This window comes from Scyliorhinus canicula, chromosome 11 (genome assembly GCF_902713615.1).
Source record: "Scyliorhinus canicula chromosome 11, sScyCan1.1, whole genome shotgun sequence".
Lineage (NCBI taxonomy): Eukaryota > Metazoa > Chordata > Chondrichthyes > Carcharhiniformes > Scyliorhinidae > Scyliorhinus > Scyliorhinus canicula.
This window is the reverse complement of record NC_052156.1, coordinates 38380404-38393061: the sequence shown is the minus strand read 5'-3', so window position 1 is coordinate 38393061 and position 12658 is coordinate 38380404. Positions and strand designations below refer to the sequence as shown.

The following is a 12658-nucleotide window of genomic DNA, read 5'->3' as shown; positions in this document are numbered from 1 at the left end:
AGTAAGATATATTTGCATTCTATTTTTCTTTACTAAAATCATTAACAAATTTCATGCCATAACTAATTCTGTTTTCTATAGGAGGTCAGATTGATGAGATTCTCTGTATGGAACCTGAAGATTTGAGGAGTAAAGATCTTATGAAAATTCCTCATGAGAAATTCCAGCCCTGTCCCTCTGTTAAACACAAGCCATCTAATGCTCACTCTGAACATGGAAGTTCCACCACACAGAACCATCACGGCAAAAATGAACACGACCATCATTCAGAATGCAAGACAAAATCCAAGCAACGAGCGGGCAGTTTACGTCATGCCATTGCCACAATTGTGATAACCGGTGTTGTCTGTGGCATTGTCTGTCTGATGATGTTGGCAGCTGCAATTTACGGCTGTTCTTACGCAGCTCTTATGGCGAAATATCACCGGGAACTAAAGAAACTGGAACATCTTGGTCCAGAGGTTGAGCAGGGAAGTGCTGAAGAGAAGGAGCCACTAGATGGTTCACAGGCGTGAATTTCAATTTCCTGATTGCTTTCCAAGAATTATGCGAGAAAAAAACATGTTGATAATGGTGGCAATCTATGATCAATAGCTCTTTCATAAGTAAGCAGGTACATATCATCCCTGACTGTTTTAATTTGTTAGAGCACTCCGAATTTTGCATGTAAATCATTTATTGTGTATATTAGTCTAGATTAACTTTAAACAGTGTCAATTATTAAAAAGGTGAAGAATCGAGCAAAGAGAAACATACATAATTATTAAATATATTACAAGGAATGTCATGCATTCCACGTTATAGTGTAAAAATGTCTTTTTCATTTGAACATTAATTGTAAGCTATGGTTCATTCTAGATTCAATATTAGTTCAATATACAGGATTGTGACTGGGAACACATTAGTACTAAAGATACATCTCAGCAATTTATTTTGTATTACTTTGTTGGGATTAAATTATTCCGCCCAGATAAGCCACAAAGTCGATGGCCTTGAAGTAATACAGTGGAACAGTAGTTTACCGTTGGTTAATGTAGCCATAGAATGCTTAAAATGAAATAAATAATAAATCGTACAAATGTGTTAAGTGCTCATAAGCTATTATACCGCAGTACAATTTTAAAGTCACTGAAAACCCAAAACTACTTCAGGAAAAACTTTGGAAAAATATTTACAAATTAATACGACCAAGAACTATACCTCTCCATTGTTTTCCAATAGATAAAATCTAATGAAGTTCAAGATTCCGAATAGAATGCAGTATCATTTTTAATTCTTACAAAAAGGTAGATACAAATGTAAAATTAGTTATTTACAATATATGCTTTGTGAAAAATACCATCTGTAATCAATCACAAAAACATTTGAATTTTCAAATTAAAGAGTTGACAAAGCTATCTGTTTTATTTCTTCACTTACATCAATCCATTAACAATGCCTCAAGAAAATATAGAATTTAAACGCTTTTCAAAGTCCTGAAGGTATGTGTTGTAAATTTTATTTTTTAATTCTCTTCATTAAAAAATTTTTTTTTACAATAAAAATAATTCCCGGCAGGTTTTGCGATGTGTCCGCCATGGTTTCTAAGCTGGAGTAAATCATTCAGAAAAAATAAAGGCTGTGAAACATGTTCATGAAGTACCAAGTCAGCTATTATCGTGAGCCAGAGATGTCAGTGAATATACTCTCTTTGTTAGCAAACTACACCACTGTGCTTAAATAAATTACGTTTAGACTATGTTTGCTGCACATTCATTTTTTAAAGAAAAGATCTGAATGAAAACCTTCCAAAAGAAGAACCTACCAGCAAAATACTGTGAAAAAATTACTTTAACTTGATCATCTTCAGGACACAACAGTTTTAAGAATCCATATGTATATGTACGACACCGGTTATGACAATATGTATATGAATATGTACACAGTATCATAGACATTTAGGGCAAGAAGGTCACTGGTCATATTGTTCTGCTGCAAGAGACCCAACCATTTTAAGGGTCAGGTCTGCGAGCTGGGAATGGGTGGTTCGGGTGGGGGGGGGGGGGGGGGGGGGAGAGGCAGGGACGGGGGGAATCCTTTGAGGGTTGGGGTGGTGGGGTAGTCAGTGGTGGTGGTGGTGGTGGGGTGGTGAGACCCCGGGGCGTTAGGGTGTGCAGATTGAGTCCCATGGGGGGGGGGGGGGGGGGGGGGCTCAGTCTGGGTGTTTACAATCATTACCCATAATTTGAAGAGATTTTCATTTTTCTAACTTTTCCGGAGTAACTATTGGTGTAACCCTGGCAGAACCATCGAAGTTTACGATTAAAATCGCATTTTTGGATGGTTCCCAGCACAGTGCAATTACCCAGAGGAAGTTAGCACTTACTGTAAAACTCCGAGAGGAATTCCCTACCGCATCTTTGGGGTAACCTCCAAATCTATGGTGGAGAATTCGGAAGTTACGGCCTAACAGCCCAATCTGCTTTTTGAGGGGCTTGTTATTCTGTCTGTCAGTACTTGTTTCGTGTATAAAATGTAGAGGCCCCAATACACTAGGTGAAGAATATAATTTGCATACCCATTACATCTACTTAGCTACAGAGATGATCATACCAATGTAAATAGATACTGAATGGTTAAAGTGCAGATTATACACACCACATTTTGGGACACGGTACCAGTATTCTCAGCCGGGGAAGGCCGAGCATAGTTCTACCTTGTGAGTGGGTATCAATTGTGACATATTTACATAGATATCTGCAACCGACACATGCCAATCGCTTCATTAGACTGCAGATCCTAATTAAATTTTAACACTGTTTTGTCACTTTATTCAGGCTCTTGTTTAAACTATTTCTGTTGCATTATCAGTGCTCACTTTCATGCATTGAGAAGCATACAGCAGTACCAGTGTTTACCACTGTCATAACCAGCTACCCTGGATGAAAGATACTTGCACTATTCTGTACCATTAAACTACAGTTTTTGTGTTTATCATAGAATTTACAGTGCAGAAGGAGGCCATTCAGCCCATCGAGTCTGCACCGGCTCTTGGAAAGAGCACCCTAACCGAGGTCAACACCTCCACCCTATCCCCATAACCCAGTAACCCCACCCAACACTAAGTGTGTGTTTTGGACACTAAGGGCAATTTATCATGGCCAATCCACCTAACCTGCACATCTTTGGACTGTTGGAGGAAACCGGAGCACCCGGAGGAAACCCACGCACACACAGGGAGGATGTGCAGACTCCACACAGACAGTGACCCAAGCCAGAATCAAACCTGGGACCCTGGAGCTGTGAAGCAATTGTGCTATCCACAATGCTACCGTGCTGCCCTTGTGTGAAAGTGTTTTGGACGATCATCGATTAAAAAGTTCAAATATAATATTGGCGTTCAGCCACCAACCTGTCTCACAAACATAATGATGTAAATACATGAAGCACCTTATAAAATTGTTTTTGAAATTGTTCAGCTTCAAGACAAAGTAGAATTCACTACCTGTGTTTTTCGAAGATTAGGAATGAACTGACCAGAATATGGATCACCATGCATGTTAGAGTTTCATTGTCATTGAGTTTATTGTGAAATGCTGATGACTTTTTGTGTAAATGAATGATACTGGAGGTGGTGGAGGAGCTGATGGCGGTGGAGGACAAAGGGAAAGATACCTGGAAAATGTCCTGAAGAAAAGTCACATGGACTTGAAATTTTAACTCTGCTTCTCTCAGACCCTCTGAGTTCTTCCAGCACTTTCTTTTCTCTTTCTTGATTTCGAGCATTCAATGTATTTTGCTTTTACTTGGAAAATGTTGGTTTGTTCAAATTTAATTTATATTGTGCAAACGAGATGAAATTGTCCCAACCACATTTTTACACTTTCATTCAGGGTTCTTCAACGAATGTGGTAAGTCGGGAATGTTGTCCAATTTGGTTTTCAACTAATATTCCAACGAATGGCACTGAATTCTGGATGCTATTATTATGGCAGGGAATCAGTTCTTAGCCATCAGAAATCGTGTTAATATTCCTTGCCATTCAAAGAACTCAAAGGGCTTGCACTGAGTGAAATATAATGGGCAGGATTCTTCACACAGCGACGCTGAAATCGCGATCAGGCGGAGAATCGCACGTCAGCCGAAAATCAAGGTTGCGCCAGACGCCCAACAGAATGCCAGGCTCCAGTGCCTCGAAAGCAGTGTGAATGCTTCCCACAGCACCCGCCAGGGTGGGCCAGCAAATTGTATGGCCATTAGCCTATCATTTAACAGGCCCGACCGGTTTTCTCTGGCCTCCCAGGGCGCTCTACCTCTGCTAGGCGGAAGTGACGCTGACATATTTAAAATTGGGAAAAAGGCGCCGATGCCGATGAGGGAGCGGAAGTAAGCCAAGTTACCAAAGGTGCAATGGTGGGCTGCCAATTGTGCTGCTGGCCAGGGGAGGCATCTGCCAGGGCCGAGTGGGTGGCAGGAGGCAACCAGGAGATGGGCTGTGGGATTGGGATGTCCTGCCGGAACTGAATTGGCCAGGCATGGACCACCATTGCCGTGGCCTGTAAAGCAGCCATCTGGCTGCACACCCCACTGACTGCCCACTGTGGCCCTGAGATGTGCAGAGCGCCACCGGCCATATGGATGCCCCCCACTCCCAGGCCACCCACACTAGGAGCCCAGAGACCCCAGCTGACCCATCAATGGGATAGGCCTGACCCAACACAACTTGTGGCCCACCAGGTGTTGGCACACCCCAGTGCACCCATCCGAGACGTTGCCCCATGGCAGGGGCAGCAGGGCAGCCGCAGAGCACACCTCGACTGCAGAGCACCCCTCGCAGGGCAGGCATCCCACCAGTGACACCCTCAGCTAGCCCACCACACATGACCACCGGCTGTCACCAAGCCCTGTCTGCCCATTGCACCCCTGCCCACATCCATCCTGCTCCCAGACACTTAGGCACTACCGGTACACCACACAAAAGACCCAAAGCATACTGCAGCTACAGTCGCAACAGGTGCCCACCCGTGCGCCCTGCTACACTACCCCACCCTCCCACAACCTAGCGCCATGCTGCTGGCAGGGTATCACACAGCCCACCCAGAGTAGACCCCAAAGGAGGGTGCAGTTCAGGGGCTGCAAAGTGTTATGCTGGCATAGGTAAAACCAGCCACCGGTACCCCTGACGGCAGTGTTGGGTGGCAGGGTCAGAGGCCCCTCAGTCACTGGTGAGGCCAGGGGTGTGGTGCTGACAGCAAAGTATCAGGGGGAACGGGTGGGAATGGGGCGAAGGGGGGCGGGGGGAGGGGGGTCATGGGGGGACATGTAGGGGCATGGGCTGCAGTGCACCCAACACAACTCAGGGGCTGCAGTTCATGCCAGGGTCACTGTTTAGCCCATTGGACCTGGACTCACCATGCTAACATGTCTGTCCTTTACCCCCTGCAGAGAATAGATATTGATATCGAACCCAGTGGTTGGCATCTAAGCAGCAGCCACAGTGCGAACGGATGTACTGGGCTGTATGAACTGGAACTGCTCAGGGAGGACACTGCAGAACAGGAGCCTGCCCCAAAGGAGTAGGGACCAGCCAGTGATGATGGCGATCCGACCATCCAACCGGCTGAGGAGGCAGTTGGATGGATACGTCACATCAAACCTTGCGTGCCTGTCATACGAGGACCTGTCAGACCAAGCGTGTCGCCAATGACTGGGGCTGGTAGGGAGACCCTGAGACATCTGTGCTGGATCATGGTGCATCTGGAGCCATGGTGGTAGGGAGGAGGACACTCACTCCTGGTGACCGTCAAGTGACGGACGCCCTGAACCTTTTCCCGGCACTGACTGGGGACCTGTCTGGGATCTCCATGATCTCTGTGCACAGGTGCATCCGTACCATTACGGAGGCCCTGTGTGCCCGGGCGCCACAATATATCACTGGATATGGACCGGGCCCACCAGGTAGCCTGGGCAGTTGGATTTGCGGCCATCGCCAAGATGTCCCAGATCCAGGGGGTGATCGGCTGGATTCATGTCCCCCACGAGCACCACTGCATAAAGGGATTCCCTTCACAAACCGACCGTTGTGAGTTGTGAGTGGGCCAAGCTCTGGAGCACCAGTGGAATGTCCATGTCGCTCTGGTATATGGCTGCCCAGTCCTGTGCCTCGACCACCACCTGTACCAGGCCTGGGACATCTTGACCCATGGTCGCTAACTTTGCACAAATGTCTGGCGGGCCCCTCCGTTCTTCTCTCTCTCCCTGCGGTTGTGGGCCGCCTTCTCCCGGGGCGACAGAAAATGCAGAGTTTGAGACACTCGGATGGGGGCAGCAGAGTAGGATCTGCGGCCAGTGGCCTGTGTGTGCAGGCGGTATGGTGTCGGCATGTGGTGCAGGGTGGTTTGAGAGCAGCCTGCTGGCGTGTGGAGTTCAATCACTCTCTCGGGGGGGGGGGGGGGGGGGGGGGGGGCTATGGGTCTGTGGGGCGGGGGTTGGTGCCAGGGACACAGTGGTGGTGATTCACTCTGGCTGGCATGGGGAGTTACCCATCCTCACCCTGTGCGGCTTGCAGGTCTGCCTTGTGGGGCTGCATAGAGGGGTGGGAGGTTGATGGGCATGGGGGATATGAGACGGCGGTTGGTGCCAGGGGCACGGTAGTGGTGATGACTCATCCTGAGAAGGTCGCGGAGCTTCTTCCTGCACTGCTGCTTGGACCTGGCGGTGTGGCCCGTGACGCTCAGGGTCTATGCCACCTGCGCCCAGGCCCAGTTGACATCTGCAGGTGGCAGCCGCCTTCTCACCCGGGGAACAGGGTGTCCTGCCTCTCCTCAACGGCATCCAGCAGTGTTTCCAGTTTTGCTTCGGTGAGCCTCAGGGACGCTCTCCATGGTGGCATCTTCTTGGCTGGAATGAGACTGTGTGGGGAGTGGAGTGCTTCGAGGCAGCTCCAGCTTGTCAGGCTCCCCAGTGCCAATCCCAAACTCAGCTAATCCTACACCAGTGTTAGTTGGAATTGCAGTAGCTCCCAATGGCGCCGGTGCTGGCTCATTAGCATGTCCTGAATTGCTCCAGGTCTGGCGCCTCTATCGGGGTAGTAGAACACCCGCGATTCAGTCCCGGCATCAGCACTTAGTCTCTGAAATAGAGAATCCAGCCCAATTGTCCTGAACTATAATATGATGCTTCACTGGATTAAGCCTTCAGGAGAACAGCGACCACAACACCATACACCACTTCCATGGCAACCTCTACAAGACATGCCGGGTCATCAATGTGGACACTACCATCACACGTAAGAATACCACCCACCAGGCACACGGTACATACTCATGCAACTTGGCCAACATTGTCTACCTCTTCAATGCTGTATTCTGAATATTGGCTGTCCAATAATAAAACAATAAATTGGATAGAGCCATGCCCTCTGATTGCCTATCTCTTTGGGGCAAAGCCCATGGCTCCTCGGAGTCTTACCCACCCAATAAAGGAGGGTATTAATTTGGTGACTTCAGGAGACAAATAGGAAGACATTGAAAAATAAATAAAAATCTTGGGAGTACATTCAATTTAATAGTCTAAACCTTGCCTGCCAAGGACAGCAACAGGTTATCCCACTTTTGTATGTTTGACTTAACACTCTCACCCAGGCTAGTGTAATTTAATTTATGAACTGAGGCCCAATAGTGGGCCATCAGACCCTGGATAACGAAAGCTAGTCTTGGCTCGGTGAAAAGGTAGCATCCCCAAATGGGCTCTCCTCCCCGACAAACATTCACTCTGTTAGAAGTTCAACTTGTAACCAGAAAAGAAGCCAAAAATGATTAAGCAGCTTCATTTTCTTGTCCATGGAGGGTACCGGGTCTATAATATAAAGAAGTAGGTCATCCACGTAAAGGGCAGGCGAAGTATAGTGGCCCACAGTTTTCGACCCTTAAAGAAGTGTGGCTGATTGTACTAGATTATCTCTGGGAGGCATGGCTCCAGGCACACATCAGCACTGATCCAGATTAGGGTTCAGGACACAGTTTAGGTCCCCACCCAAAATGTGCTGATACAAATCTAAATCGGGGAGGAAGGGCGGCAGATTAATAAAATTCATATCATTCCAGTTTGGGACATATATATTAAGCAGAATCACCAGAGTGCCCATCAGAGAGCCACGGCCAATAAAATGTCTGCCATTGAGGTCGGCCAAGAGCTTCGAGGCAGAAAACTGAACCATTTTATTGATTAATATTGCTGCACTCCTGGCCCTACCACTGAAACCCGAATGAAAGGCTTGTCCTGCCCACCCCTTTCGCAGTCTGTCTGGTCCTTGACCTGTAATTGGGTCTCTTGCAAAGACACCACATCAGAATTTAAACTCTTAAGGTGAGCAAATACTCTCAACCTTTCCACTGGGCCATTCAACCCCCTGATGCTCCAGGTGACCAAAAGAATTGGGGGTCTTCCACCCCCCCCTCTCCTCTGGCATCAGCCATTTCCACCACGAGAGATTACCTAAAAGAGACGACAAAGGTACAGTAATCGGGCGCACCCAAGATGGCTGCCAAATCAAGTCACAAGACTTAACAAATAAAGATCTGAAGGCACCGTCAGCAAACTACCCCCACAGCCCCCCTCCTTTGCCCTCGCCCCGAATACTACTGCGCCCAAATACACACAAATAGAGGATAGGCAAACACAAACAACTAAAATCAACTCTAACAAACCTAAACTTAAACAAAACAAGAACTCTCAGCTCTAAACAATTACTATAATGAGCTGCAGCCAACTCTTCAAAACTTCTCTCGTTGGCTAACTCTTAGGTTAACATGAGGGAAATACTAAAACCCCATAAACCATTGCGCTCCCACAGGGAGCTATACATTTTCATAACAAACAGAACAGAACCCACTTTAAACTGAACCCAAAACTGTGAAAATTCAACCCCAGCAAGAACAGGAAAGGCAGAAATAACCAAGGAACCCCAACAAGGCAACAATTCAACATGCCTGTCCCCAACACAATAAAAAGAAATTACACCACACATGCCCAACCCATCTTTCTTCACAAAGGAGTCTTCCTCTCTGGGCGGATCAAATAAGTAGTCCTTTCCATCGAACGTCACTCTAAGTTGAGCCAGGTTCACCACACCAAACTGGACTCCCCTTTTGTACAAGTCGGCCGTGGCTTTGTTGAATGCAGCCCTCTTCTTCACCAGCTCTGCTCCCATGTCTTGGTAAAAGCTGGTGGCATGGCCTTCCCATTTGAAGTCTCGATGCTCCTTTGTCCATCTCAGAACCCGCTCTTTCTCTTTGAAGCTACGGAACTTCACGTTTACCACACGTGGTGGATTTCAGGCCAAGGCCTCTGCCGGAGTGTATGATGGGTTCAGTCGAACTCAGGAAAGGACGTAAATCCACCCTCACCACCATCTTACCAAACATCTCTGCAAAGTACTACGTTGGGCCTTCCACATTTGGAATGTTTTACCTCCTGGACCGATTCTGATCATTTAACTCGGCCTTCAATGATTTAGTCGCTTCGGCCAAAGACACCTCTGCTTCCTGTGAGGCAATCTGATCACTGTGCCTAGAAAGGGCCACTTCTATTCTTTTATCTATGGGCTTTCACCGTTTCATTGGTCTTCTCCAGAGGAGCTCGGACAGGGGCCAAAGGCTCCACAATTGATTCCCGGAGGTCATCCGATACTACCCACCAGTGTTTATCAAGTTGCTTCGCCAAGGCACTCTGAAGCACCTCAGCCATTAGTTTGCTGGCCGGAGCCCCAGAGGCTGCCTCCGCCATTTTATCTGCCGACAAATGCTGAGAGACCTCAGATTCCGTCGACAAGAATCTTCTGTCCATCATCTTTCCTGACATTTCTGGGCACTTCAATCATATAGGATCCTTATCCCATTAATTATGTGAGTTTTCAAAAGAAAATACCCCCTGAAACTACGAGAAATGGGGAAAAAGAGCAGTACTCCGGCAGGAGCCTCTTCGAGCATGTTTTTCCTTTACATAACACCACCACCAATCATGAATCAACCCTTATATCAGGAGAATTATAATTATTTCAGATCACACAAGTAAGCAAATATTATATTATGCTGCTTAAATAAGAATTTAAACACCGCTTACCTGCAACCACTGGTGATTTTCTGTTGTCCAAAAGCTGCACGGTTGTGCTCGCTGTCACAACATTACTTTTATTTGCAGCCCCTATCAAAATGAATTGTTCTTTATTAGTATCAAAGGAAGTTGAATGTATGATAAATAATTATTATTTCTCCAATTCCATCTGTTTTTGTGGAAATCATCCCATCATTGATGCTTCTACAACAATAACACATGAAGAGCATAAATTTTATCAAGCCTCTTTCATTCAGAGTCCATGCCTGATCATTTGATCATGGGCTTCTTTACTACATCATTTGTATCTCTCCTGCATGAGGAAACCTCCAATCCTTCCTTCGCCTCCTCGGGAAAATAAATAATAAAAATAAAGTGCAAGAATTATTGCGCAATAACACTCCAACCCTCAATCCTGTGTTCCAACAGATAACTGTAAGGTTTTATTCCAGGATTTTACAATGGCAGCTGTATTAATTTAATTTTCAACTGGCATCAAAATGTGTTTCAGGTATTTTGTAGTAACTAATTTGTCTTGGTGTCAGCCCCATTATCTTTCAACTCCAGCTGAACAAATCATTGATCTGTTGAGGAATAATGGATACTTTAGAAGTTAATTCCAGTTCACAATGAGATGCACGGTTATCTTCCTTATACTTTCCATTGTCAAAATAATGGTCAGTGTCATACCTTATTTGCAAAGCATTAAGTATGGTTAACATTTTAACTTCATTACCATTTAGAAGAAATACAAAATTTATCAACAAATGCTTAAACATCAAATAACAAGGGATTAGATTCTCCATTTGGGAGACTAAGGGCTGGATTCTCCGATTTTGAGGCTATGTCCGGAGCATGTGTCTAGTCTTACCTCCATAAAATCAGCGGCGCCCCTGCACCGACACTCCGACCCGGTGGAGGGCTAGCAGCCGCACCGCATGAAGCCCCTGCAGATACAGATGGAGAATTGCTGGGTCCCTGGCCGCACATGCGCACGGCGGCAACCTGCAGCCGTCGCGCCGTACAACATGGCACTGGCCACGCGCGCGGACCCGGCCTGCCAGCTAGTTCCCCCCTATAACTCCCCTTGCCACCCTGGATCACCCTCCACCAGTCCTTCCCAGTGCCCGCCGAAGCCCCCCCCCAACCAGCAGAACAGTCCGCCCCCCCCCCCCCCCCCGCCGACTGTGGCGGCGCTGGAAACAGCCCGCAGCCATTACGCGAGATCCCCGACAACTGTGAGCGCACGTGTCCCACGCCAATTGGGAAGTCGGCCCATCGAGGGCGGAGCATCGGTAGAGGGCCTCTGGTGATGTCCTGAGGCCTTCGACACGGCGAGCAGCGTACTCAGCGATGACGCCATTTTTGAGGGGGTGGAGCATCTAAAAAACGGCACTGCCCCTGATTTCAGCGTCAAAACAGGATTCTCCAACCAATCGCCGAATGCGATTTTGGCGTTGACAATTGCAGAATCCAGTACTAAGTTCTCCCACCAGAGCAGAATCACTCCACGTCTGTGATGGTGCTAGGAGCAGTGCCCAGGAGTGATTCGCTCTCCCATGCCATGTACGGTGGAGAGGTTCCAGAATTCCATTCCGAATTCCATTATGAGCGGGGCTGCCTGATTCCGAGGTCCAGCGTCTGGCCCTCCCCCCCCCCCGACACATTCCAAATCTTGCCCCCCACTCCCGCTAAAAAGTAGCGGCATCCTGCTCCCTCACACCACCACCACGAGAGTTGCTGGGTCACCCCTGCCTGGAAGCTAAAGAGCAGTCCAGGCAGAAATAGTGAAAAATCACTGCTTTTTCACTCACCTGTCCCTTATACCTACTGCCTCGGACAGAAGTGTAGAAAGCCACAGCTGTTGCTTCATTGAAAATCAAAATACATCAATCCTTTAATCTGTGAGGCTTCTATTCACTTTCAAAGAGAAATAGCTTCTGGTCGGCTGCAATTGACAGGGTAATAGCTTCCAGGCAGCCAGGTGTCTGGATTGTTTATTTTCAACTCCCTTCATGCTTGAGTGGAAGTGGCGATGTGTAACACTGTATTTACAAGTAGGGCACTGGGTCGTTATGTGTTCCATGGTCTGTTATGTGTGACCACAGTTGCACAAAGGAGACTGTTAATACTCCATTTGAGCATCAGGTGTCCACATGCCTGCATCTGCCATGGTTTGTACAGATGTCCTTGAGCTTTGTGGGAGTTGAAACCAGGAACCTACTGTATTGGGTCATTCACCAGGATTTTGTTTGTGACTTCTTCTGAGGATCATTCATTTTTCCAAGATTCCTCAAGATTGAAATTGCATTGCCTGAGGTTATATGCACAGGTCCAAAAGGGCTTAAGTGACATTAAACGGAGATGAGGGACATAGGTGAGGTCCTGGTGGAGGGGGTGGCATTTGTTTTCCTCAATTCACTGAATTTCATGGAGGGTTGCTGTGCCACGTTGGATCAGTGGGAGGGGAAGGGGGGTGGTAGTTTGGGTGACCAGAGTGTTGGAGTCAACTTTTTAAAAAAGATTTAGTGTACCCAATTCATTTTTTCCAATTAAGGGGCAATTT

The 12658-nt window shown here is 47.1% G+C and overlaps 2 protein-coding genes across 7 annotated transcripts in view; one reads left to right on the top strand and one right to left on the bottom strand.

The window, feature by feature from the left end:
* The window catches only part of LOC119974011 (leucine-rich repeat and transmembrane domain-containing protein 1), a 47804-nt gene extending 46454 nt beyond the window's left edge, over positions 1 to 1350 (top strand). For both annotated transcript variants that reach the window (XM_038812780.1, XM_038812781.1), the window contains exon 3: positions 82 to 1350. In XM_038812780.1, the coding sequence (XP_038668708.1) occupies positions 82 to 515 (434 nt within the window). In that variant the 3' untranslated portion in view covers positions 516 to 1350. The remainder of the gene's footprint in view (positions 1 to 81) is intronic.
* The window catches only part of cacna2d3a (calcium channel, voltage-dependent, alpha 2/delta subunit 3a), a 1093156-nt gene that overhangs the window by 259224 nt on the left and 821274 nt on the right, over positions 1 to 12658 (bottom strand). For all 5 annotated transcript variants that reach the window (XM_038812776.1, XM_038812778.1, XM_038812775.1 and 2 more), the window contains one exon: positions 10102 to 10182. In XM_038812776.1, coding sequence (XP_038668704.1) covers positions 10102 to 10182 — 81 coding nt within the window. The remainder of the gene's footprint in view (positions 1 to 10101; positions 10183 to 12658) is intronic.